The sequence below is a fragment of the Chenopodium quinoa genome, unplaced genomic scaffold (genome assembly GCF_001683475.1).
Source record: "Chenopodium quinoa cultivar QQ74 unplaced genomic scaffold, ASM168347v1, whole genome shotgun sequence".
NCBI lineage: Eukaryota > Viridiplantae > Streptophyta > Magnoliopsida > Caryophyllales > Amaranthaceae > Chenopodium > Chenopodium quinoa.
The window spans coordinates 4,220,125-4,243,819 of record NW_018745286.1 but is presented as its reverse complement, the minus strand read 5'-3'; the positions used below and the strand labels follow the sequence as shown (position 1 = coordinate 4,243,819).

General features: G+C 37.9%; 2 protein-coding genes across 2 annotated transcripts; one reads left to right on the top strand and one right to left on the bottom strand.

Annotated features, from left to right (window-relative positions):
* Positions 1 to 1,381: 1,381 nt before the first annotated feature.
* LOC110712067 (probable glutathione S-transferase) lies at positions 1,382 to 2,323 on the bottom strand. The gene is made up of 2 exons (XM_021890490.1): positions 2,059 to 2,323; positions 1,382 to 1,726 (listed from the first exon to the last, which is right to left on the bottom strand). Exons 1-2 carry the CDS (start codon positions 2,321 to 2,323, stop codon positions 1,404 to 1,406), a joined length of 588 nt encoding a protein of 195 aa, XP_021746182.1. The 3' UTR covers positions 1,382 to 1,403.
* Positions 2,324 to 3,099: 776 nt separating this feature from the next.
* On the top strand, positions 3,100 to 3,897 carry LOC110712025 (calcineurin subunit B-like). The gene is made up of 3 exons (XM_021890453.1): positions 3,100 to 3,431; positions 3,528 to 3,652; positions 3,767 to 3,897. Exons 1-3 carry the CDS (start codon positions 3,362 to 3,364, stop codon positions 3,884 to 3,886), a joined length of 315 nt encoding a protein of 104 aa, XP_021746145.1. The 5' UTR covers positions 3,100 to 3,361; the 3' UTR covers positions 3,887 to 3,897.
* Positions 3,898 to 23,695: the final 19,798 nt, after the last annotated feature.

The following is a 23,695-nucleotide window of genomic DNA, read 5'->3' as shown; positions in this document are numbered from 1 at the left end:
ATTAGATTTTATTTTAACTGATTGTTTCAATTTAAATTCAATTGTTGTTTTTACAAATTTGCAACTCTTTTTGGGTTTGTATTTTGTGATTTTTTTTGTTTGATGTTGATGATTGATCGTTAGGTTTTATGTATACCATTCGCCCATTATATACATAAGTGGGTACCCGAAACCGAAATCGGTATCCGGTGATTCCAATTCTAAGTCCTAAATTTTAGGACCTGGTTTAACAAATTCCAATTCCGGTTCCGGATTTAGGACCCCGTCCCAACCAATTCTGGGTCCGGGTCCGGGTCCTAAAATTTTGACCGGTTACCCAATTTTCTCACCCCTAGTAATTATTAGTAATTTGGTCATGATCATGTGGTATTATTGTTGAATGATATCATAATAACTATATTATAAAGTCTAAATTTTCATTATTGGATATCATATTGGATACTCGATAACTGTTCCTAAAATTCGGGTACCCGAAGTTCAGGTAATGGATATCATTTTTAGTGTTATTGGTTATCGGGTATCCAAACCGATAGTGTAACAGTGCGGGAACCTATCTCATGTTCACCCCTAATAATTACTAATCATTTAAATTATGAAGTGATTACGATGTAAAGTAAGAGTTTAGATTTTGGATAAATAGATTTAAGTAGGAAAAAAAAATTGCTTATCGGATCGGATAACCGTTAATTTTAAAATGAAACCCAATAACCGTACCCGATAATAAATTATCGGATCGAGTACCCGAATTGTTGTGGTTATTGAGACGGGTACCTTAATTTTCGATTAGGATTTTCGGATAATTTTGCTTAGCCCTACTTGTTAGACAATCTAATCAATATATATTGTTAGTGTTAAATACTATAGTATTATACTAGTCATTATATTAATTACTTATTTTAATTTATATGTTGAGCTAGTCTTTATTACTTTAGTGTATGTTTTTATATTATTGTATTCACTAAAAAATACGGAGTAAAATATTCCGTATAATACAATTTGATTCTTTGTAACTATTCTCATTACTACTTACCCACGTGATTTTACACTTTTCTTAATTTTTGTGAAATATTAAAAACGGACACTTAATTATGGGACGAGAGAATATAAAATTGCGTCAAATTTTTTGAAAGAAAGGGTTCATAGGAGTAGCAAGAGACACTAGACTTAGAAACACTCGAGTAAGATTATTATTCATACGATAATATACGCTTTATGTTTTCAAATAAATCATTCTAAACTTCTAAGCCATACAATAACATAGCATAAAAAACCAACTTCTCACCAAACCATACAATAAGATAACATTATTAATCCTATGATAATATACGCCTTACATTATTACTCTTACCAAACCATACAATGCAGCATAAAAAACGCAGCTTCTCTAAATGCCAACCTCTACTTTAACTCCAAAATAAACTCATAAACCTTGTTTTGGTCAGGAAGAGCTTTAGCCACACTTTCCCTTTGCATGCACCTCTTAGCCCATTCAATGATCTTTGGCAAGATTCTTCAATCTTGAAGTTGGCCAATGTTTCATAGGCGTGAAACCAACTATAGAATGGGATGAAAACAACATCAACAAACCCAAATTCATCTCCTCCAAAGTAAGATTTGTTCCCTAACTCTTGCTCCAATACCTTCAAATGCTCAATGAATTCCTTATTCGTTGCCTCTTGATCTTCGCCTTTAGTGGTCCAAACTCCCCTCCCAGTATCGTATATTTGTACAAATGTTAGTCATTTGATCAAATGTTGGACATACATCTTCATCTCACTTAACATATAAATTATGACAAAATGAACCTATTTCAACTAGCTAGAGTAGTGGTAGTGAAAATCAAACTCACCATTTTATAATTAGGTAGACTTAGTAATATCCTACTTGTTTTTTCCATTCGAATTAATAAATACTCACTTATAAATTACCATAACTACTTTTAATCGAAATGCTTTAATTATTGATTTTAAACACATTAATAATCTTCTATCAGACCGCTTGACAAGAGACGGGCTAATAAAAATAAAAATAAAAAGTTAAAATTCTTAAGAGTTACCTTCTTCTCAACAAAATCAGCCCAAAAACGAGCTTGAGCCCTACGATAAGGATCAGAAGGCAACAAAGTATCTTTATCAGTCCAAACTTCATCAATGTATTCAACAATTATAAGAGACTCACAAACCGGTTTATTATTATGAACAAGAACCAGTATCTTTTTATGAACCGGGTTCATCTTAAGTAGTAATTTACTCTTATTCTTCAAATCTTGTTCATTGTACTCATATTTCACTCCTTTTTCAGCTAATGCTATCCTCACTCTCATCCCAAATGGACTTGCCCAAAAATCCAACAATTGTGCTACATTTATCTGTTGCCATTTTTTTTTTTTTTTTTTGTGGAGTAAAAGAAAGGGAGTTGTGTTTTTAATAAGGTGTTTTTGATAAAGTGGGTTTGAAGGGTATTTATAAAGGGTTTTTGAGAGTGAAGGAAAATTGTGGAGATCCTGGGTTGATGGATGATGATCCTACATTGTTGCATGTAAATTAGTTTTTCTTAATATAAAAGACAATAAAGATTTGAAATAATATTTTAATTAAATATATACTAAGTATATAAAGAGGGACAATGGTAATATAGGGGAAAAAAAATATAATAGTAGATTATATATCTTATAAGAAGATTTGTCAAAAAACAAAAATGGATAGAAAGTTTCCCTTAATATATGTTTATAAGGAATATTTAATATATTACTTTATTTGATTTATATATGAAAGAATGATAATAATTAATGGTAAAGCAGGAAGAAAAATATTATAGGGATCGGGAATCAAATAATTGTGGCCTGGTAAAAAAACAGGTAAGTAAACGGTAAAGAATAAAATTATATATGCTATGTATAATATAGGTATTTATCGTGCAATGGAAAAGTAACCAGTAAAGAGTAAAACAGAAACAAAAGTTCTGTTAAATTAAGCCAACTATCTTTAGTAGTTTTCACCATTGGAAATTTTATACAGGTCATGGCATTTGTATCAAACCACATGAACTCTGTATAAAAAGCAAAGAAAGAATGTAGTTGTAAAACTGCCCATACCTCTCTTTGCTCAGCAGTCATGAATGAACCAGTCATATCACTGAAGGAATTGCTGTTTTGGTAAATCTCGATTTTCATTTTATGGGTTTCAATTGAAGGGTGCTTTTCAAGTTTCAATGCATCAATTTGATTGTTATAATTTAGTGGGCGTGCTTAATTTTTTATTTTCCTAGAATTTTTTTGTGAATTTTTCGATGGTAATTAGTGGGTTGTTTTTAATTTTTATTTTTTTGCTTGATTAATCATCACAGATTGAGAAGGAAGCAAATGGGTAATGCTCCATCAATGCTTACCCAATATGATATTGAAGAAGTTCAAGAACACTGCAATAAATTGTGTATGGGGTTTATTTTAATTTTCTCTTATATTTTGTAGAATGCTAAATTTTGTCATGATTAAATGAAATATGATATATGCTATTGTTTTAATATAGTCAATCAGCAAGAGATAGTTTCTTTGTATCAAAGATTTTGTCAACTTGATCGGACTGCCAAAGGTTTTATTTCATCTGATGAATTTATGTCTGTGCCGGAGTTTGCAATGAACCCTTTAGCTCAGGTATTGAGTGTGTAGATTTTGAGATCATACTCGTGTTGCCTGTTATGAATTAACTGTTGATTAGGACTTTTTCGCGAAATTGATGTTATGAATTCGTGGTGTGTCTTTATGCAGAGGTTGCTGAAGATGGTTGATGGTTTAAATTTTAAGGATTTTGTTGCATTCTTATCTGCATTTAGTGCCAAAGCAAGCATTGAGCAGAAAGCTACCCGTAAGTTTTCGATTTTGATCTGATAGATTTATGTTTATCGGGGATTGCTAATGGTTATCTCAATTAGTTGCTGTCTTCATCTTCTAGGCAAGAGTGCTACCTCATAATTTTGATTGTTCTGCTGCTTTAGTAATATCTCAAACTTTGTAAGTGGAATAAGGTCCGGTCAACATTATGGCTAGCAGAACAACCTATCCTGTTTTTTTGAGTTAATTTTAAAAACCAGATGGGCTGTATGACTGTGTCCTTCTTGTTTTTGTTTACTTTAGGATTGCATATGGATTGAAATATTGTTTTCTAATAAGAAGGATTTTATTTTGTGGGGCCAACATATCATAGGGGTTTTCTAAGTTGACTAGTGATTTTCATCGTTAAGATATTATACATAATTAGAATGACACCAAGTGAATACCATGGTTTCCACCCATGGCTGAGGTGACAATTTGGCACCCTTTGTATAAATTTTTAGACAATAAATCTTTAAGAGCTAAGAGCCAAAGACTTAATTAACATTATTGCTTCCTGGAACCAGCTTCTATTTACTTTGCCTCTGTGAGGTCAAGAATTTGTGGCACGTTAGTAGACCTTAAATTTTGAAATAAGTTGTTGTAGACCTTAAATGATGTAATTAAAATGTACTGAGGAAGTAAAAGAAAAGTAGTAAAAAGAAAGATAAATCCTTTTTGTTTATAGATGTGTAGTTAAGTATTTGAGAATCTGGTTAGATTATCAGTCATTGAGTTAATCAGTGACTATCACCTTATCTTAATGTGTGATTATTTTGTAGATTCTCTCTCCCTCTTCTCCTTTAAATCCTTTAAAGGAATGATTATTAACTCTTCTGTGGTACTTGTATTAATGCCCCTTTCAACATAACAATTTGTTAAATGACACCTGTGTAAGCTCCAAATTTCAGTGAGTAGCTATAGTAAATAAATTCTCTTATCTCTTTTGCAGTTATTTTTAGGGTTTATGACTCGGATGGCAATGGGAAGGTGACTTTCAATGACATTATAGAAGTGCTCAGTGATATGACCGGGTCATTCATGACTGCTGAGCAAAGAGAGGTATGGGCAGTTTTACAACTACATTCATTCTTTGCTTTTTATACATAGTTCATGTGGTTTGATACAAATGCCATGACGTGTATAAAATTTCCAATGGTGAAAACTACTAAAGATAGTTGGCTTAATTTAACATAACTTTTTTTTTTCTGTTTTATTCTTTACCAGTTACTTTTCCATTGCACGATGACCATTCTAGTTCAACAAAAATATTTAAAAAGTCACTGATGAATGACATTGGTTGAGCTGGGTAACAACTCCCCTTCCTTCCCTTCTCTCAAGTCTCAATATAGTGATAAGATGTCAAGCAAGCACTAAGTATACCAGAATATAGGAAAAATATTATCTTGTAAATAAAGAATTCATAATGTTACCTTATGTCTGTAATGGCGGAAGGACTTTATCTGAGATGGGTAAAGAATAGGTTGTTTGTTGCTTTGTAACAAATAAAAGTAGAACATGTTTATATTATGTCATTTGATTTAGTTGATAGATTGCTCAATAGTAACGCTTTTGATTTAATTAAATAAGGACAAGGAAGACGTCATTGATCTAGACAAAATATTATATTAACATTGTTGTGCTTTTCCATCTTTTTGGATCATCCATGAGAATTTAATGACTTCAGAAGTCATTTTGTACAAAACCTGCTTTCTAAAATGCTTTATTTTGCTTGGTTTTGTCCAGTTTGTGGCCCCAAAATTTAGGCGCAATAATCATTTCAGCATTAATTTTTGCCCTTTCTCTGCACCTAAAAGTTTTCCCTTCAACTCTTAAATTTCAAGGTGCCAAATACCAATTATCGCTTTGCTTCATGATCCATCACAACAATGAAATTAGGAAAAGGGGCAATTTGGGGAGGGGGGTGGTTCTTTAATTTTAGCATGGGCGTTAATCCTCATCTCTTGCCTAATATGCGACTAAAGAGAAATTAGAGCAGTTTCTGCTTCATTTGATTGATATGGCCATACCGACATTACTTCTGCCTATTGTTAGCCTCATTTTTTACTTAGGCATTACTTGGTGCCATCTTTGACATTGTCAATGTTAAATGAGCTGTTTGTGTATGGCCTTTTGTGCCAGAATTGAGCTGTGTGTGTATGGCCTTTTGTGCCAGAATTGATGTCCATCTGATGTGTTCATAGTGTACTGTGTACGGTCAAATTTCTGTAGATGTAAATATTTATTAAACCACAATATGCTGTTGTTACGTATTGCAGTTTTCAAATTTTCGTAAAGTATTGAATATACATGGGTTTTTTTTTTTTGTGTGTGTGTGTAACAGGACTCAAACATGAAAAGTGTGTTATTCTTTCAAAAACTGCGAAGGTTTTTGTAACACCAGCTGTGATAATATTTTGGGATGAAAAAAAAACTATTTGTTGCATCATTAATGGTCACTCTTATAATGTAAAACTTTCTTATATAGCATATAGGCTGATAATCTCTTGGACTCTTCATCAAAAAGATAATCTCTTGGACTCTATTTTATGATTTTATCCCTTTGTATAAGCTTCGTGTATGTGGGCTTTGCTATGCTTGTGTAAGTGGAATATATAAAGTGCAGCATCAGTCAGTCTCTAATTGTTTGTATTATGTGCCATAGGCGGTGTTGACGCAATTGTTGCAGGAAGCTGGCTACACAAGGGAGTCTTATTTGATGCTGGATGATTTTGTGAAGGTATCATTCAAAAATATAAACCTTAGACAACGATTTGTTAGTTCAGCTTTATTGCTGTTTCTCATCTCAAAGTTGCCTCTATATTATGTTTCATGTATCCCCAATTCCACATCATATCATAATAACTCGTGAATTGATATCTTATTTCCAATGTGCTTCAAGGTGATCAGAAATTTTAGGAGTTGCTTATCAGATAATCATTTTTAAAATTTTTGGTATATGGAAACATCTAGAGTTATGCGTGACAGCCTCCATGATCTTCTGTTTTATATTGTCAAAAATAGAGTGCCAAAAAAAAAGAAAAAAAAAAGAAACCATACAAAACTGTTTGACGGCTTGCTATTTACGGAATTTTGTGCTGATTAAACTATAAAAATTAGTCTTCTCATAATGTATAGGCCTACCTTTGTTATGTTCTTTCTTACCATGATTTAGCTAGTTAGCCCCATGCTGTTTTAAGTTTGTGCTATGTTGCCAATCTATCATCCTTGATATTGTAGGCATCAATTCTTTTAGGGCAGCTTTAACCTCTAAAAGTAGGAAGCTTCTTTTCAAAGATATTTTGTATTGGATAATCTTTTCAAGAGATAACAAATGAAGATTTTTTTTAAGTAATTATGTTTGATCCTTTTCTGTACATGATAAGTTCTACTGATAACTGCTGAATATGAACTCTGAAACTTGACAAAAAGCATTCTAAATATGCATCCTCTGTTTTCTTGAGTTGGGAAGTTCTGGGAAGTACAACTTCCTCTTTGACACCTAGTGTTTGTCTTGGATAGTGCTGAACATTCCAAACACCGAACAATGCAAAGTTGATATATTTCCCTGTAATAGTATCTGCCTGTGTTTGCTCATGTGAAATGCAAATAGGTGGGAGCTACAAATTAATTGCTTGGAAGGAAATATAGAATAATTGGAATTTGAGTGTTACTGTTTATATGTAGTATTAATATTAATGTTTGTGCTGATGACTTGGAAGTTTTTGTATTTGTTGTCACTTGTGAGCAGCTTTTGATACCACTTTATAATATATTTTTGAGTTACTTTATGCTGATTTAGGTGAGTATATTTGTAAAAACATTTGTATAGATTTCTGGAGCTCGTGTTTCTTTGAATCATATGGACTGTCTTCAGTGATTTCACGAGCTATTTGCTATTGAATTCTGTGTGATTGTGCCTCTTAAACCTCTTTGCATAGTTCTTTATCCAAACCTGACAGAATTTTCTGGTCATACTCAGATTTTTGCAAATTCGGACATGAAGATGGATGTAGAGATTCCAGTAGATTAAGCATGCACTTGAAAGAAGGCACTTATTAATAGTTAGAAACAGATGTTGCTAGAATCTGTTGTGGAGCAACTGTGAACTTTACATTAATATGGACACACTATATCATGCAACAACAAATGGATAAGCAACCAATCAGTGTTTCTGATTAGTTGCTTCATTGAATTGGGTTTATATTTTATTTTCTTTTTTTAAAAAAAAAAAATTATATTGTGAAGCTGTCAATTTCTTTTTCTAGTGCGAAGTGCATTATTAGTTATTAGCTAACAGCCTTCAGGCCAGTATCTTCATAGCATACACTGGGTACATGCACATTTACAGTTTCTGTCTTTAGATTATCTTATCTGATGTATCGATCATACATACACACGTTTGTTTGTTTTAAGATTTGCAATATTACCTTTTCTTTGCCTTCAAAGAAGTTTTACCTCATATGAAGTACATGTCCTTACTATTCAAAAAAAAAAAAAATACATGTTCTTGGCCAATTTAGCTAATCTTCCATTTTCTTATTTTTCTCCAGGACAATTGATCTTATAGCTGATGTTGGTTATTTAGGTTGTATACTTGTATAGATTTTCATACTTATCTCGACGATTACATTTTCAATCATGGAGGAATAATTTGGCGAAGTACTGGTTAAAAATTTGAAAGGGTAAAATTTCAAAGCTGCTGTTATTTCACATATCAAATGAAGCCAAAAATTCTGCTGAAATACAACCAAACTTTGCACCTTCTTAGGTAGGTGAAGGTCCCAGTCAGCAAACAGAGCCGCAAAGCTTGCAGCTTTCAAATTAGCATATAGACAATATTCCTTTGATCAACTCCTATGCAGTGCAGTTCTAGTAACATCTACCTTAGACCACCGCTATTCTACATCCTGGATTCTTGTCACATGCTTTCTCGTACTCAAGGTTGTTTCTCCTAAACAAGAGTTAAGTAGAGGCGATAACATGAATCAACGACAGGGTCCTTAATAATGGATGAAAAATCTACCGTGAATTTTCCTAAGAGTGCTTAAGGTAGTAGTAGCAGTGGCAGATGCGACAGCAATAGAAATATTGTAGCACCCGTGGAAATCCTGAATAACAGACTGGACGTACTTGAACAAGAAGCTGAAAACATGAAGAAGATGTTGCTTGTTTCCATGAATGAGAGGAGAAAGACTATCACTGAGATTCTGCAGTTGTTCCAGACTCTATGCAGACATTTATATAGTTCAGAAGCCAAGCATCCCCTCAGTTTTCACAAGGTAAGCTACCTTAGGACGATGCAAGTGTTCATAATATTTGATATGATTTAAAATATGTGGAAAGTTAAGAATTCATGATGGCCTTTTATAGTTATGATAAGTTCATACAAATTTTCATAATAATGTATTTTTCTAAGAGAATATATATTGGCAATTAGCGTTACCAATATTAATGAAAATTTGTGAAGGAAAGGGTAGACAAACCATGAATTATAATTTTCTTACAACATTATACTTCTTATATAAACCCTACTTTATAAACTTGTGACAATATTGACAATATTACTGCCTATAAAATGACCGAACAAGTCATGAGTTATATAGAGGATAATACTTCAATCTACATGAACATGACATTACCCTTCATACTCTTCATACCCCTCTACACACAATACTAATACACAACACTGGAGTTGTATACCTGCGTCCTACATGTTGAAAGATGAATGACCTGATTAATGATCATGGCGTTATTTGGTTATTATTGCAGCAGGAGACAAGGCACAAGAATATCTGTCTATTACAAGTTTTGTGTAAAGATTCCAATCCATTCCTGGTCTTGCAGAATTTTACCAAGACAAGTAACCTTTCCTAGTTTTCTAAGAAATAGTGTGTTAAAGCTACATGATTCTGGATGGTTATAATATGTACTCGTCCACTTTGAGTCATTACATTATCTACTTTCTAGAACTTAGGCGTTTCAAAATCATATACTTATGTTTTCAAACTCGAGTTGATTTTATGTTCCTGTCAAGTGCTTTGATCAACATCCTGCTAACGACAAATCTCAAGCATCAACTTGCAGCAAAGCAAACTATGAACTAGATCAATTACTGAAAGCAGTATTGACAAAAATATTACTCTAATGTGAATGCATGGCCGCCAGAGATTCCGTTCTGATTTTCACGGGTGAGTAATTTGCTTATTCACAATATACTCATCAAACTTTTCAAATACACCATATACCCCCGAGTCTAACAAAAATTCCCCATATACCCAAATGATTAACGAACGTCAATTCCGTTACTCATTAAGGGTTAATTATGCCACGTGACATCTCTTGGTTAGTTATTTTTTTAATTTATTTAATTAATTATTAATAAAATAAAAACATTTTAAAAAAAAAACCAGCCAGCTACCGCCGCCTCCCCTGAACCCAGCCACCGCCGCCTCCCATGAACCCCACGCCAACACCGATGTCGGCGTAAATCCCACCTGAACCCCTGCGCCGGCGTTAGCCCGACCCAACCCCTTGAAATCGGCCTAAACCAACATCCCCGCAACACCTAAAACCCCTCCCTCCCTCGAAAAAACCTCCCTCCCCACCTGCCGGCGCTCCAAAACCCCATCCCCCGTACCGGAGAACGCAATTCACCCCTCCCCCTACCATCTCCGCCCTTTCCCCAACTTCATCGCCGCCGGCTGCAGAAAATCACCACCCCGAAACCCTAAAACTCCAAAATCGAAACCCTAATTTTTGTTTTAAGGTCTCGATTTTGGTTTTAATAAGGTTTTAGCATGCTGGTTCAAGGGGAAAGGGGCGTTAATGGCTGGGAGAGTGGCGAATTAAGTTTGCCGGTGCAGAAGAGGGGGTTTGGGCGCCGGTGAGTGGTGATGGAGGGTTTTTGAGGGAGGTGGTTTTCAGGTAAAGGAAGGATGGTTTAGGGGAAAGGGAGGGGCATCGACGAGGCAAGGGGTTTTGGGGTGGCGTCGACGCTGTGGTTTAGGGCGGAGGGCCGGCGAGGGGTGGTTAGGGTGGGGGGCAGGTGGCTGGCTCGGGAGTTGTGGGTGGTTGGGTTTTTTTTTTATAATTATAATTAAATAATTACTTTAATTTTTTATTGATTAAAAGAAATATAGACTAACGAGTTAATGTCCTTTACTAATTTGCGTATTTGGTGACATTGTTGTTAAACTCAGGTGTATATGGTGTATTTGAAAATTTTCATAGGTATATTGTAAATTAACGAATTAGGTATTTGTTGAAATAACCATTGTTTTAATCCACCATCAAGCGTGACCAAGGGCGTCTGAATTCTGGTAATGGTCAATACACTTTGACTGAATCTAAGTCAACAATATTTTTTTGGATAATTTAGAAATTACCACCAAAAAAATGTACCTGTTTTTAAAATAACCACCCATTTAATTTTTATTTTTATTTTACCACCCCTGAAATTAAATAACCGCTCAGATTACCACCCATTTCAAAATTCTGGTGATTTTCCGTCTGTGGACCCCACCTAACGGGTGGTAATTTAAATATTTTCCTCATATTTTCAATTTTTTCCCTCGATTTTTTCTCAAACTAGGGGTTATGGAGCCCAGAGTTCCAGACTCCCAAACAGTACGTCGGTCATGTAGGACGTGTGCATGAAACACATAGGTAGCACGACGAGAAAAGTGTGAGCTGCAATTATGCACCAAGTACATAGGCTAGTTGCGTAGGGCACACAAAGTTACCAGCCCCCTCTGTGCTCAAAGACGAAGGCTTTTGCTTAACTCTAAAGTATTAGGGGTACGGTTTTAACAGGTTCAAGGAGATATTCTAAGAGTTTAGAGTAGATCGGCTCCACATAAGAGTTGTTTAGCTAGGGGTGAAACTAATGCGGTTTAACACCGAACCAAACCGCGAATCACACCGAATTAGAAATGTGGTGCGGTTTTTTTTCTAATATGGTTCGGTGCGGTTTGAGAATCCCATAACCGAATTAATATGGTTTGGTTTCGGTTTTAAGATTTGAAAAACCAAAAACGAAATCCAAACTGAATTATGGCCCATATCCAAATTATAGCCTAACCCAATAATAATTTCTACCTTACATATATAAAGCCAATAAATAATAAAACTTAGTGTTTTTTTTAGGTCCTAGAATGTCAACCAATGTGGGTCATGTTGGAGTGAATGACCAGTTAGATGGAGCAAGAAGGAAGAGGATGAAAAGTTTTGGTGTGGTTCAGTTTCTTTTGAAAAACCAAATTTAAAACGGTGTGGTTTGATTCGGTTTCAATACTAATATGGTGCGGTGTGGTTTGAAAAATCCCAAAATCGAATTAATGTGGTTTGATTTCGGTTTGGGCTATAAATCACACCGCAAACCGAACTTCCACCCCTACGTTTAGCTAGGCAAGAGAAGATAATGGTCTGATCCATCACGAGCCCATCATAAGCTCGACACAGCTGAAGAGGCACTCTAGTACCCCATGGGCTTTATTAACAAAATTTTGCACAAACCTATATCATAAACATAACAAGTCAACCCGTGTTTCGGCCCACTTATTTTTAACCAATTTACCAAAAATATGTACGATATATAAAATAATATAGCTTACTAAATCATATCATGTTAAATAGGGAGTCACTTTTTGGTATCTATGGAAGCCCTCACTTTAGAAGAAATCCTATGAAGATAATTTAGGGGGTTTTTTATATCTTTTATTAAAAAAAATCTAAGAAACTGTATTAGATTGATATATGATTTCTTATTTTTAACCTATGAAAACAAATACCTCTATTATAAGGTTTTGTATCTAAGAAATTGGATTATAGTGATATATGGTTTCTTAGTTTTCACCCACAAAATCGGATATCTCTCTTATAAGGTTTCGTTATTTAAGAAATCATATAAGTGAATTTTATGGTGTCTTAAGACTGGTTCCTTAGGCCTTTTATATGGTGTCTTAAGACAGGTTTCTTAGGCCTTTATTACAGTACTCCGTAGTTAAGTTTGCCTATAGTGGGGTCAGCCTTGCTTTAACCAGGGTTAATGGCAGTCAGATTTGCTTGTGACGGTCAATTTGCCTAGAATAGAGTTAATGTCAGTTTATTCTTGCCTTGATTTTTATAGGGATAGCATGCTTGCTAATTTTTCTAGGGAAGTGAGGACTAGATCCCAAATTTTTTGTACTTGGCTTCGCTTGGGAGGATGTTTAACCTTTAATTCGAAATCTAAGAACGAGTGTTAGTAAGCTCCCAATTCTGGTAAGCGCTTCAATTGCAATGGAGTTTCTACCTTTTCTCTAGGATAGAACAATCTGAGCTTGATTTTGACCTAAAAACGATTATGAGACCTTAGCCTTGCATCAGGATTGAGGTTTAGAAAGCTAGACCCTATAGCTTGATGTTCAAACTTGTGTGCGCACGTACGTGTGTGTGTGCGCTCTGATACATGAAAGGATTGTGCTTTGATATGGACAATGCATGAATACCTAACTTTAGCACGGTTAGTGGGGTCAGCCTTGCTTTAACCAGGGCTAATGGCAGTCAGATTTGCTGGTGACGGTCAATCTGCCTAGAATGGAGTTAATGACAGTTTATTCTGGCCTTGATTTTCTTGCCTTGATTTTTATAGGAATAGCATGCTTGCTAATTTTTCTAGGGAAGTGGGGACTAGATCCCAAATTTTTTGTACTTGGCTTCGCTTGGGAGGATGTTTAACCTTTACTTCGAAATCTAAGAACGAGTGTTAGTAAGGCCCCAATTTTGGTAAGCGCTTCAATTACAATGGAGTTTCTACCTTTACTCTAGGATAGAACAATCAGAGCTTGATTTTGACCTAAAAACTATTCTGAGACCTTAGCCTTGCATTAGGATTGAGGTTTAGAAAGCTAGACCCTATGGCTTGATGTTCAAACTTGTGTGCGCACGTACGTGTGTGTGTGCGCTCTGATACATGAAAGGATTATGATTTGATATGAACAATGCATGAATACCTAACTTTAGCACGGTTAGATTGACTTCATTGACTCATTGGGACATCTTTGAAAACTTAGACGAACTATGATAAATTTTTATCCCGATTGATCTGCTAATTTGGTGTTAAAATAAAAAATAATTCTTGAAATAAATAGTGCTAGCTAACTTGATACTATTTTTCAAATTGGTGTCCATTTAGTATTGGATATCGCAAAAATAAAAAATAAAAAATAGCTTTTATTTAAGTGTAAACAAAATATAGAAAAAAAAAATTAATAATAGATCAAAATATGTTGTTGATGCTAGCTAGCCACGCCATAAGGCTATCCCAATTATCCAACAAAAGTTTATGAAATGGGATATTTTGAAAATGTGTTTTTTAGTACTCCCTCCATCCCTAAATGATTTTCCCATTTGTGATAATACATGGGAATTAAGAAAGGGAAGGAAAAAGTAGTATAAATACAAGATAATCTTTAACAAATTAAAAGAGATACTCTCCCTTAAAAAATATAGTCATTATAACTAGCTATACATTGAAAAATTCAAACATTCAAAATGAAAAAAAAAATTAAAAAAAAAATTAAACTCTTAATAGTTAGCCATTAAAAAAGACAAGCTAATTAATTAGGCTATTACAAAAACTACATATAGAAAGATTTGAATCTATGAATAGTACTTGGGCTGCTTAAACATGAACGTAAATTTAAAATATGTTATAATACAGTGAAATCTACATTTTAAGCTAGCAACTAGCAATTTATTTTTCTATTAAATAGTATTAAGTTCAAATTTTAAAACTCAAAACTTGTAATAAAGAACTCAATTCACAATCAATACAACTAAAGGGTGTGGAAACTCACTTGAGAGACATGATAGCTACAACAAAGGAGATTCCAGTGATTGATGAGTTAAGATTTATTATTTAGGTTACATAGAAAAAACTAGATAAAAGCGTAGATCATGATAAAGTAGGTTCACCTGATGGGTGTTCCATTTGATAGTAGAATGTTATAAACCTTCCTAAGGGAAGTCTCTCAAGTTATCATGTAGACAATGTCACAAACAGGTTGAACCATAATCTGTTGTGGCACTATAAACCATAAATCGAACTTTTCCCCAAAAGTTTATTGTCCCATTTCATAGTGTCTATCAAATCTCTTCCTTGTGACAATTTCATACATTTTCACCATTTGTCGTGTGTATAGCGTTATTATCCATGACATTACTAACATTGTCACACCAGAACCCCTTAAATACATACATTCGTTATTATGTGAACTAATCATACAAGTACACAATCTTGTAGACTAATTTTTTATGGTTTGTGTACTTGTACTAATTATTATATTACTAATTTTTATTACATTACTAATTTACTAGTATGCATATATCAAATAACATGCAATATTATTACATTACTAATTTACTATCATGCATATATCACTGAAGTACCATAATATTTACTCCACAATTTTCACATAAGTATCAATTCACACACGAGTATGTTGTTCTCAATTTGATGATTGTTTCTAATTTAATCATCAAGTGAATAGTAAAAATTAACCTTGGGTTAGTTATGTACACGGTGCACTCAGGTGTATATAATTAATTTTCGGGGCTGATGGGGTGAGAGGAGATAAAAGGAGAAAATTTAAATTTATAACAAAGATAAATAAAAAAAATATTATCTTAGGGTAGGGTTTTCATTTTACAATGTGGGGCTAGGGGTATTTATGTAATAACATTTATCTAGAAAACGTCCTTTAACAGCAGATAAATAAAAATATGTTTTTAAAGTTCGTTTGGTATCGCTGTGGTTTTCTATTTTTAAATTTTTTTTTTGTTTTCAAAATTATAAAAATATATAAAAGGAATCTAAAATTAGTCAAATTTAATAAAATTATGATAATTTTGAAGAGTGACAACTAAAAATTGAAAATACCTCTCTCCCCTAACCCACTACATTCCTACACCTGCAAGCTCGCCGGCGGCCCATTCCCCTCCTTTAGTTGTCGGCGAGCTTCCCTTAAAGCACCGATTCCCTGCTGTCTCAATATTTATGTATCTTCAAAGATCTGTGGGTTTTTTTTTCATCGGCGTCGGCGTTTCAATTAATTTGTAAGTCCTTTTCAATAGAATTGTTCTTGCTCTGAGTCTGCATCTTTCTAGCTTCTTGGGAAGATGCTTGTTTGCTAATTTGGTTTTAGCTTAGTTTTTTTTTTTTTTTTTTTTTTTTTTTTTTTTTTTTTTTGCGTAAAATTGTTTGGGTTTTTTTTAAGGGATGGGGAAAAGTTCAAGTTTAGGACCTATCTTGCTACATCACTTAGACCATTTGGGGGAGGATTACTGTGATGTTGAGGAAATGTTTGAAAAACCAATAGCCCGGAGGAGACTGTCTCGTATATGACTGCTCTAAAGGATGAAGCAAATGCCCTATTCAAATTGAAAAAATTTAGTACTGCTTTTGTGATGTATAATAAAGGTATAAAATGCTTGTGTGTTATAATATGTGCCATTAGTGATGATTCTCATATGTGTGAGGCTCACCTTGAGTTGAAAGGGTTAGCATTTAGCCTTCTTTTGAATATTGCAGCTAGTGCGATTAAGCTCAACAAGTTTAGTGAGGCCATTACTTCATGTTCCTTGTTTTTGGAGTCTAATAAGAGAATTGTAAACGCATTGTTTAGAAGAGGAATAACATTGGAGAAGGCATATGATGATTTTAAATCAGCAAAAGATTGAACCTAATAATAAGGAAATTGGGAAGGAAATGACTAGACTGGAGGAAGTTGTGTTTAGGAAACGGGATGGTAATGAGGAAAAGGTTGAGGAGAATATGCATCTTCAATATGGTGAAGATCAAGGAAGCTTAATTAATGAAAAAGATATAGATTCTGGCACTAGATTTGAAGGGTCCAAGGTGGAGAAGAATGAAGTGGAGACTTTTGTTGCTAAGCTGGAAGCTACCAAAGAAGTGCTTAATGGCAGTCAGGAGTCTTATATGAAGGATAGTGGAGTCCCCATGAAGGTGGATACTTTGAAAGGCTCGAATTGTTCGAGTTTTACCTCTTGTGAGGGTAAGGTGGCTTTTGTCAACCGGAAAAAGCCATCTTCTTGTTTGAGAATCGCTCGTCCAGATTTACATAAGTTGAGGTAGGGGAAAGAGTTGTGGCTCTATCAACCACATTCTACGTCTTTGTCGAAGGTGCGTACCTTCACCCCAAAAGATATATCATGATGGAGACCCCCCACGAACATAGCTCGAGGGAAGCAGTGTTATTAAGGATGATGACACCAAACGAAAACAGTCATCGTTCGTGAATGAAATTGAAAATACCTTTTGTTTTGAGGTTTTCTGGTGTCCTACGGGAGAGTTAGAATTCCGGGACTGGTATCCACGCGCCTGTACCTGCAAAATAACGGAGACTCCTGTTGGTGGGAGTTCCGCCTCCGACGGTCAAGTTAGTACTTGTTTAAGGAGTAAAATAGTGCGGAAAGGTAAAGGTTGGAAGATCTGGTTCCTCTAGGGGAGGAGTGATCAATGTGTTTAGACTTCTCTAGGTGAGAGTAATTAATGCGGAATCCCCGTTAAATGAGGATTAATCAATATATTTATAGTCTTGGGATGCGTGCCAAGTACTAGGTTTAGGTTTACCTAGGGATGACTGGGCTTCCCTTGACAGTTGGGCCTAGGTGGCCGTTTGGCCCGTTTGGCTTATGGTGGCCATGTGGCGTAACACAACTGGTCCATGGTGGACGGATCATTTCCTGACACGTGGCAGGCTCCCATTGGTCCATGTGGCGGACACATGGCAGGACCTGAATGGTCCACTTGTCAGATGATGACTGGTTGGGGAAAAATCCCCTAATCATTTGCCTGCTACAGGTGTCGGCCAGTGAGTGGCCGAGGGTTTTTCCCGCTCATTTTTTGAATTTGAGAGTGACCCTTCGACTTCTCCTCTTGCCTATATAAGGGTTGTTGACTTCAAGTTTTATTTTCGCATTATGCAATCTTTGAAAGAGAACACTCAAACCCCTGAACTTGCTCTGACACTTTGGACATTTTTAACCTACCGACTGATTCTGACAAGGCGGCTGATTTTCGGACGACCGCTTTTTTCAACTTCATCAATTCTTCAAACATTCAGGTAACCGTCAGTTCTCTAACTTTTCTTTTATTTCGTTTGAAATATGGTACCTCGAAAGCACCCGGCACGACCTAGGTTAGTGATCACTCGGTCACCGGGGACGGCTGAATCTAGGACTAGGAGTGCCGCCTGCCCCTTTCTGGACCAAGCTTCGCCCTTTATACATAGCCCGACTGTCTCTGTGTCTGTGCAGATAACGATGGCTCGAACTAAGAGGACGACCAGATGCACCAACTCTGATGGCTCTTCCTTCTGTGTGCCAGTCAGCGAGACATCAGACCAGGCGCCTGATGCCGAGGTCACTCAAGGCGGCTCTGTCGCCGAGAGCTCTGAGGAGGGTGCCAAGGTGGTCCCTTCCCACTTCTTTGTTGACCTGGCCAGTCAGCAAACGACCCCTGTTGAAGAAGAGGGGTCAGCCCTCTCAGGGAGAGGGGAGGAGTCAAACTCTTCTGATAGTGAGTCTAGCTCTAGCTCTTCAAGCCGCCTTTCCCTAAACTCAGAAGAAAGGCATTCCCGCCTGCATGAGGCAAGACTTTCTCATGCGGCTGAAAAAGGGGTTGAATGGTCAGAACCATCCGCCTCGAATAGGGAGTTGAACCATCTGAATCAAGGCCATGAAAGAAAAAATGGACACTTTTATATCGGACCATGTGATGGGTCCGGACTTTGAATTATTTGTTCCGGATGCTGAAGATGCAGTAATCTGGCCTGAGGCGGCTAGTTATGGGGACGCCTACTTTGGCTGCTACGAGGCGGCCATTAAGGCTGGTCTTCGATTTCCCCTGCTTCCGGCCGTTCAAAAAATCCTCGATGGATACGAGGTGGGGCTATGGCTGTTAGCCCCGAATTCCTGGTTTAACATCCTTAGCTATGTAGCCGGATGTGAAATGCATAGGGTGGAGCCAAATTTTGAGGCGTTCACCCATATGAATTATTTGAGTCGGACCCCCAAAGCAAGCGGTACCGGCTGGTACCAGCTAACAAGCCATAGGGGCTATTTGATGACAAGGGGGAAAGAAAATAAATGGAAGGACTGGAGGAACACCTTTCTACCTCATCCAAACCTCCGACCTTCTGTTGAACAAGCGGTGCAACAGATGGAATAGAAATCCGCCCCTTCTTGCAGGCGGCGCCAGCATGCCGCTTGTTCTTCGCCAAGCGAGGGATGAGATCCTCGACCGAGGACTCTTCAAGGTGGAAATAAAATTCAACCCCACTAGTGGGGCACGGGAGCAGGTGCCTTTGAACTGTGTCCCCAAATTCAAGTTGGCTATATGACGAGTACTTCCTAGCCGCTTGTGGCTTGAGTAGTCGGGCCTCGAGAGGTAGCAGGCACCCTATATCTTTCTTATGCAGCTTTTGATTTATTTCTCAAAATTTTTCTAAATCTTGGTTGTCTCTTTTCAGTGGAACTTAAGGACATCTCAGCTTCTAAGAAGGCGGCCGCTATGCTCAGAGCCGCCATAATGGGCTCCAAGCGCCCTCAATTGAATCTCCTGCAAAGGAGACGCCCCAAGTGAGTTCTGAGCCTTTGGACTTTGTCTTACACACTTGCTTTCATTAGTATTGACAATTCATATTTTTTGTAGGCGGACACTTCCAAACCCTCCTCCTCCCAGCAACCGGACGCTAAAGCCCGAAAGCAGACAGCTGGGAGGACTCCTAGCTCGTCCAGAAAACAGGCGTCTGATAAACAGCCAAGCACCCCATAATCTGGGGTTAAAATCACTCAAGTCCCAAGGGATAACCGGCCCTCAAGAGGTATAATCTGGCCCCCTTGTTTTTTGATTCCTTGCTTATTTTTTCTCTGTTACATTATGATGACATTTTGCATTTGGATGCAGGCGGCCATCAAGAACCGGACTTGGTCCAAATGGCCAAGTCCATGGTGAGAGTCGTCCCTCTAGAGGAGAGGGACGCGGTTCGGGGAGTCGGCACCCTGGATCTTGACGGCATTATGGGTCTCCTTTTTGAGGTATACTTGTTATTTTTTGGTGTTCTTTATTAGGATTCCAGCTTTTTGTCTAGTATCTGACGCCTGCTTTCCGTCTACAGACTCTGTTGCGAGTACACGGCCTCCGTAGGCCGATAAATGCCAAGAACAAAGAGGTAAAGGCTGCTAAAGCTATGGTCGCCTCTGACTTTGACAAGGCAATGTTTCAAATTGCCCAAAATGAAATTTTGACAACTGATATTCTTTATTATCAGGCGCAGGCCACTTCGTCTGCTCGAACTGAGTTGGAGGCGGCCAAGAAAAAGAACAAGGAGCTGGAGGCGACCATCATAACCCTCCGGGATGAGCTGAGGCCGCTTAAGCATACTGCGCACCTTAATGAATCTTTGCTGAAATCCGTAGAGAATCTTAAGAGGTAGCTGAAGGTCCAGGAGGCGGCCATCACCAAAGAGCTCAAGGCTAAGGCCGAGTTTGACAAGATGGCTTTAGCTCAAGCCATGATGGAGGACTCGGCCCAGATTATGAAGATGACCTAGACCACCCTCTTTCCAAAAGCCAACAATGCCTCATGGGAAAAGAAATTCCACGCTTGTACTGAAGTGTACAATCGGAGGATCATGCAGGCGGCGGCCGAAGCAGACAAGGCACAGGAGCCCAGCGATGAGGAGGAAGAGGTGGTGGTGGCCCTTCAGCCGATTGAGGTGGATGCATCTAAAGATCTGGCCCCTAAAGGCAAGTCAACAAAGGAGGATGCTTCGAAGAATCAAGCACCCACCGTTGAGCTCGATCAGGCGCTGTTAATACTGAAGCCCCTCCCAATGTTTAAAGCTCTTGTTTTTCAAACTTTTCTCCGGCCTGCGTGCCGTTTGTTCTTGTATCATTTTACCCGGCCGAGGGGCCGGTGTTTCTGAATATTTTTGCCGGTCTTTATGGCCGGCTGTTTATACGAATTTGGCGACCATCTTTCGGTAGTTTTTTTATTGCTAAATTTTGTTTATGCTTATTTTTGCCAAGTGTAGAGGATCCTTGATATCCGCTTGGATGTTTATACCGACTGTTTTGGCTGGATTATTTTAAAATTTGTAACTAAAGATTACGAATAGGTACCGACTGCCTATGCCCCTGGATGACTGGTTATCTTGGCTCCAAATTGGCGATTAGTCGGCCATTTGCCCAGTCGGATCCCCAACGTATTTTTAGAAAATACGTTAGGTTTGATTAACTTTTTCAAGCTAGATAAGGACAGGCCGCTTATAATCAGACCGCCTGTTTGTCAAAAACCAGTCGCTTTTTAAACATATTTTGTTTATAATGAAACCATCTTAGTAGGGGTCGTGGTACGAGAGTTTTTGTTCGCATTTAGACAGGCGGACTCTTCATACCTCTTTGGTTCCATACTAAGTATGAGAGAGTGACATTGAGTGATCTTTGGGATTACTCATTCGTCAGCTTTTGAGTTTGAGTAGTAGAGGTACCAGGCGGTGGAAATCGGCTGGTCCCCTTGATTTGCCAAGTTTTGCTTGGCTATTAACTCAAAGGTCGTTAACTTAGTAGGAGTAGTGGTTTGAGTACCTCTGTTTGCTAAAAATCAGGCGTCTACTCATACCTTTTAGGTTCCATACTAAGTTTGAGGGAGTGACTATGACTCAACGTGGGAGTTGATCAGTCGTCGTCACTCCTGCTTGAGTAGTAGAGGTACCGGCTGTACTTATCCCAAGTAATACAAACGGTCATCTGACACGGATGTTAACTGCTAACACTTTTTTAGCTTAGTGTTAGAGTTATCCTTGTCTCAGAAATGGCTACGTGGTTGCCCTTGGGGACAGTCGTCTAGGTGTCGTGTAATTAGTTTATAGAGCAATGTTCCACCCAAAAGGGAGCTGCTCTCTGCGACGAATTTCATCCGAAGGGATGCCGTCGGACGCCTGCTATTATGTTGGGACAGGTCGTATAAGTTTAAAGATTGGATCAGTTAGTTGGGCGCCTGGACTTATCATTCGACCATAGGCCTTATGTAGTTCATGGCGAACTAAGTATGGTGGGGTAGCCGTCTGTTTGGTTCAGGCAGCCACCTTTGATGGAGAGCATTCGATTGTATAGATACAGGCGGTGTGCCCCTCTTAAATCAGTACATATTAAATAAAATGGAGAGTAGCCGACTGTTTTACTAGTTGGCATGCCCCTCTGCAATATAGATGAAGCAAAATAACAATCTTTATTAGTAGCTCCCGGCTATTTACATCATTCAAAAATAATACTATTTTAGATTATCTACATTCCAGGTTCGAGGTAAGGGTTGGCCATCTGGTGTTTCCAGGCGGTAGGTGCCGTCCCTGACCTCTTCATAGATTCGGTAGGGTCCTTCCCAGTTGGGAGTTAATTTGCCTGACTCATTAGCCCTACCGACTACTTCCATCTTTCTCAGTGCAAAGTCCCCCACTTTGAGTGGACGCCTGTGCACTTTTTTGTTATATGACCTTGTCATCCTCAGGCGATAGATTTCATGGCGCAGGGCCGCATTGCCCCTTCGCTCTGGGAGTGAATCAAATGCCAGGCGCATGGACTCCCAACTCGTCTCATCGTCATACAATATTATCCGAAGAGTCGGCTCGTAGTGTTCAATTGGTAGAATAGCTTCTGCCCCATAGGTTAGGAGGAATGGAGTCTCTCCAGCCGCCCCTTTTTCAGTCGTCCTAATGGCCCAGAGAACATGTGGTAGTTCATCTGCCCGTAGGCCACTTGCTCGTTCAATCTTCTTCTTAATACCGTTTGAGACGATTTTATTGAAAGCTTCTACTTGGTCGTTTGCTTGTGGTCGGCCGACTGAGGCAAAGCAGTGTGAGAAGCCTTGGTCTCCTAGCCAATTTTTGAGAACAAGCGTCTCAAATTAGGGACCATTATCAAAAACCATAGACATGGGCACTCCAAACCTAGTGATGACATTTTTCCAGATGAATGAGATCACATCCTTCGTCTTAATTCCCTTAACAGCTTCTGCTTCTACCCATTGGGTGAAGTATTCAACTGGAACCAGTATGTACCGCCTGCCGCCTATAGCAGGCGTATAGGGACCTAGGATATCCATGCCCCATTTAGCAAATGGTAGTAGTCTATGTATGGCCGTTAGATTAGTAGTCGGTCGGTGGATTAGCTTGCCAAACCTTTGGCACTTGTCACATTTTTTCACCATCTCCATGGCGTCTGCTTCTATGGAAGGCCAGAAGTAACCTTTCCGCCTTGCTCGTTGAGCGAGCGACCTACCGCCTATGTGTGAGGCACAATACCCTAAATGTAGGTCTTCTAGGACCTCTCGTCTTCTTTCTGGGGTCACACACTTTAAGAAAGGCTGAAGGTAAACCCTTCTTAAAGAGCTCTCCCTTGCACATTTCGAAGTTTGACGCCCGCTTTTTCAGCAGGGTCGCCTGGGATTGATCATCCGGCAAGGTGCCATCTGTTAAATATGCCCTGATTGGATCCATCCAGGTCGAACTTCGATCTAAAACTCCAATAGGTTCTTCTTCAATGCTTCTCTTTTCCATAACTTCCCAGAAGACGGTTCTTGGAGTGTCATAGGAGGCCGAGGATGCTAATTTTGAGAGAGCATCCACCTGGTTGTTCTCGGACCGGGGTACTTGAGTTAGATGAAACTCTTCCAGTGACGTAGTCGCCTGTCGTACCGCATGCAGGTATTTAATTATGGCCGGATGGGTTGCTTCATATTCGTCGTTGTACTGGCTTACTATC

Coding starts and splice junctions, on each gene's coding strand:
- LOC110712067 (XM_021890490.1), bottom strand. CDS start 2,323: ATGAGAGTGAGGATAGCATTAGCTGAAAAAGGAGTGAAATATGAGTAC. Junction 1,727..2,058: donor GGCTGATTTTGTTGAGAAGA/AGGTAACTCTTA, acceptor TAACATTTGTAC/AAATATACGATACTGGGAGG.
- LOC110712025 (XM_021890453.1), top strand. CDS start 3,362: ATGGGTAATGCTCCATCAATGCTTACCCAATATGATATTGAAGAAGTT. Junction 3,432..3,527: donor AGAACACTGCAATAAATTGT/GTATGGGGTTTA, acceptor GTTTTAATATAG/TCAATCAGCAAGAGATAGTT. Junction 3,653..3,766: donor CAATGAACCCTTTAGCTCAG/GTATTGAGTGTG, acceptor GTCTTTATGCAG/AGGTTGCTGAAGATGGTTGA.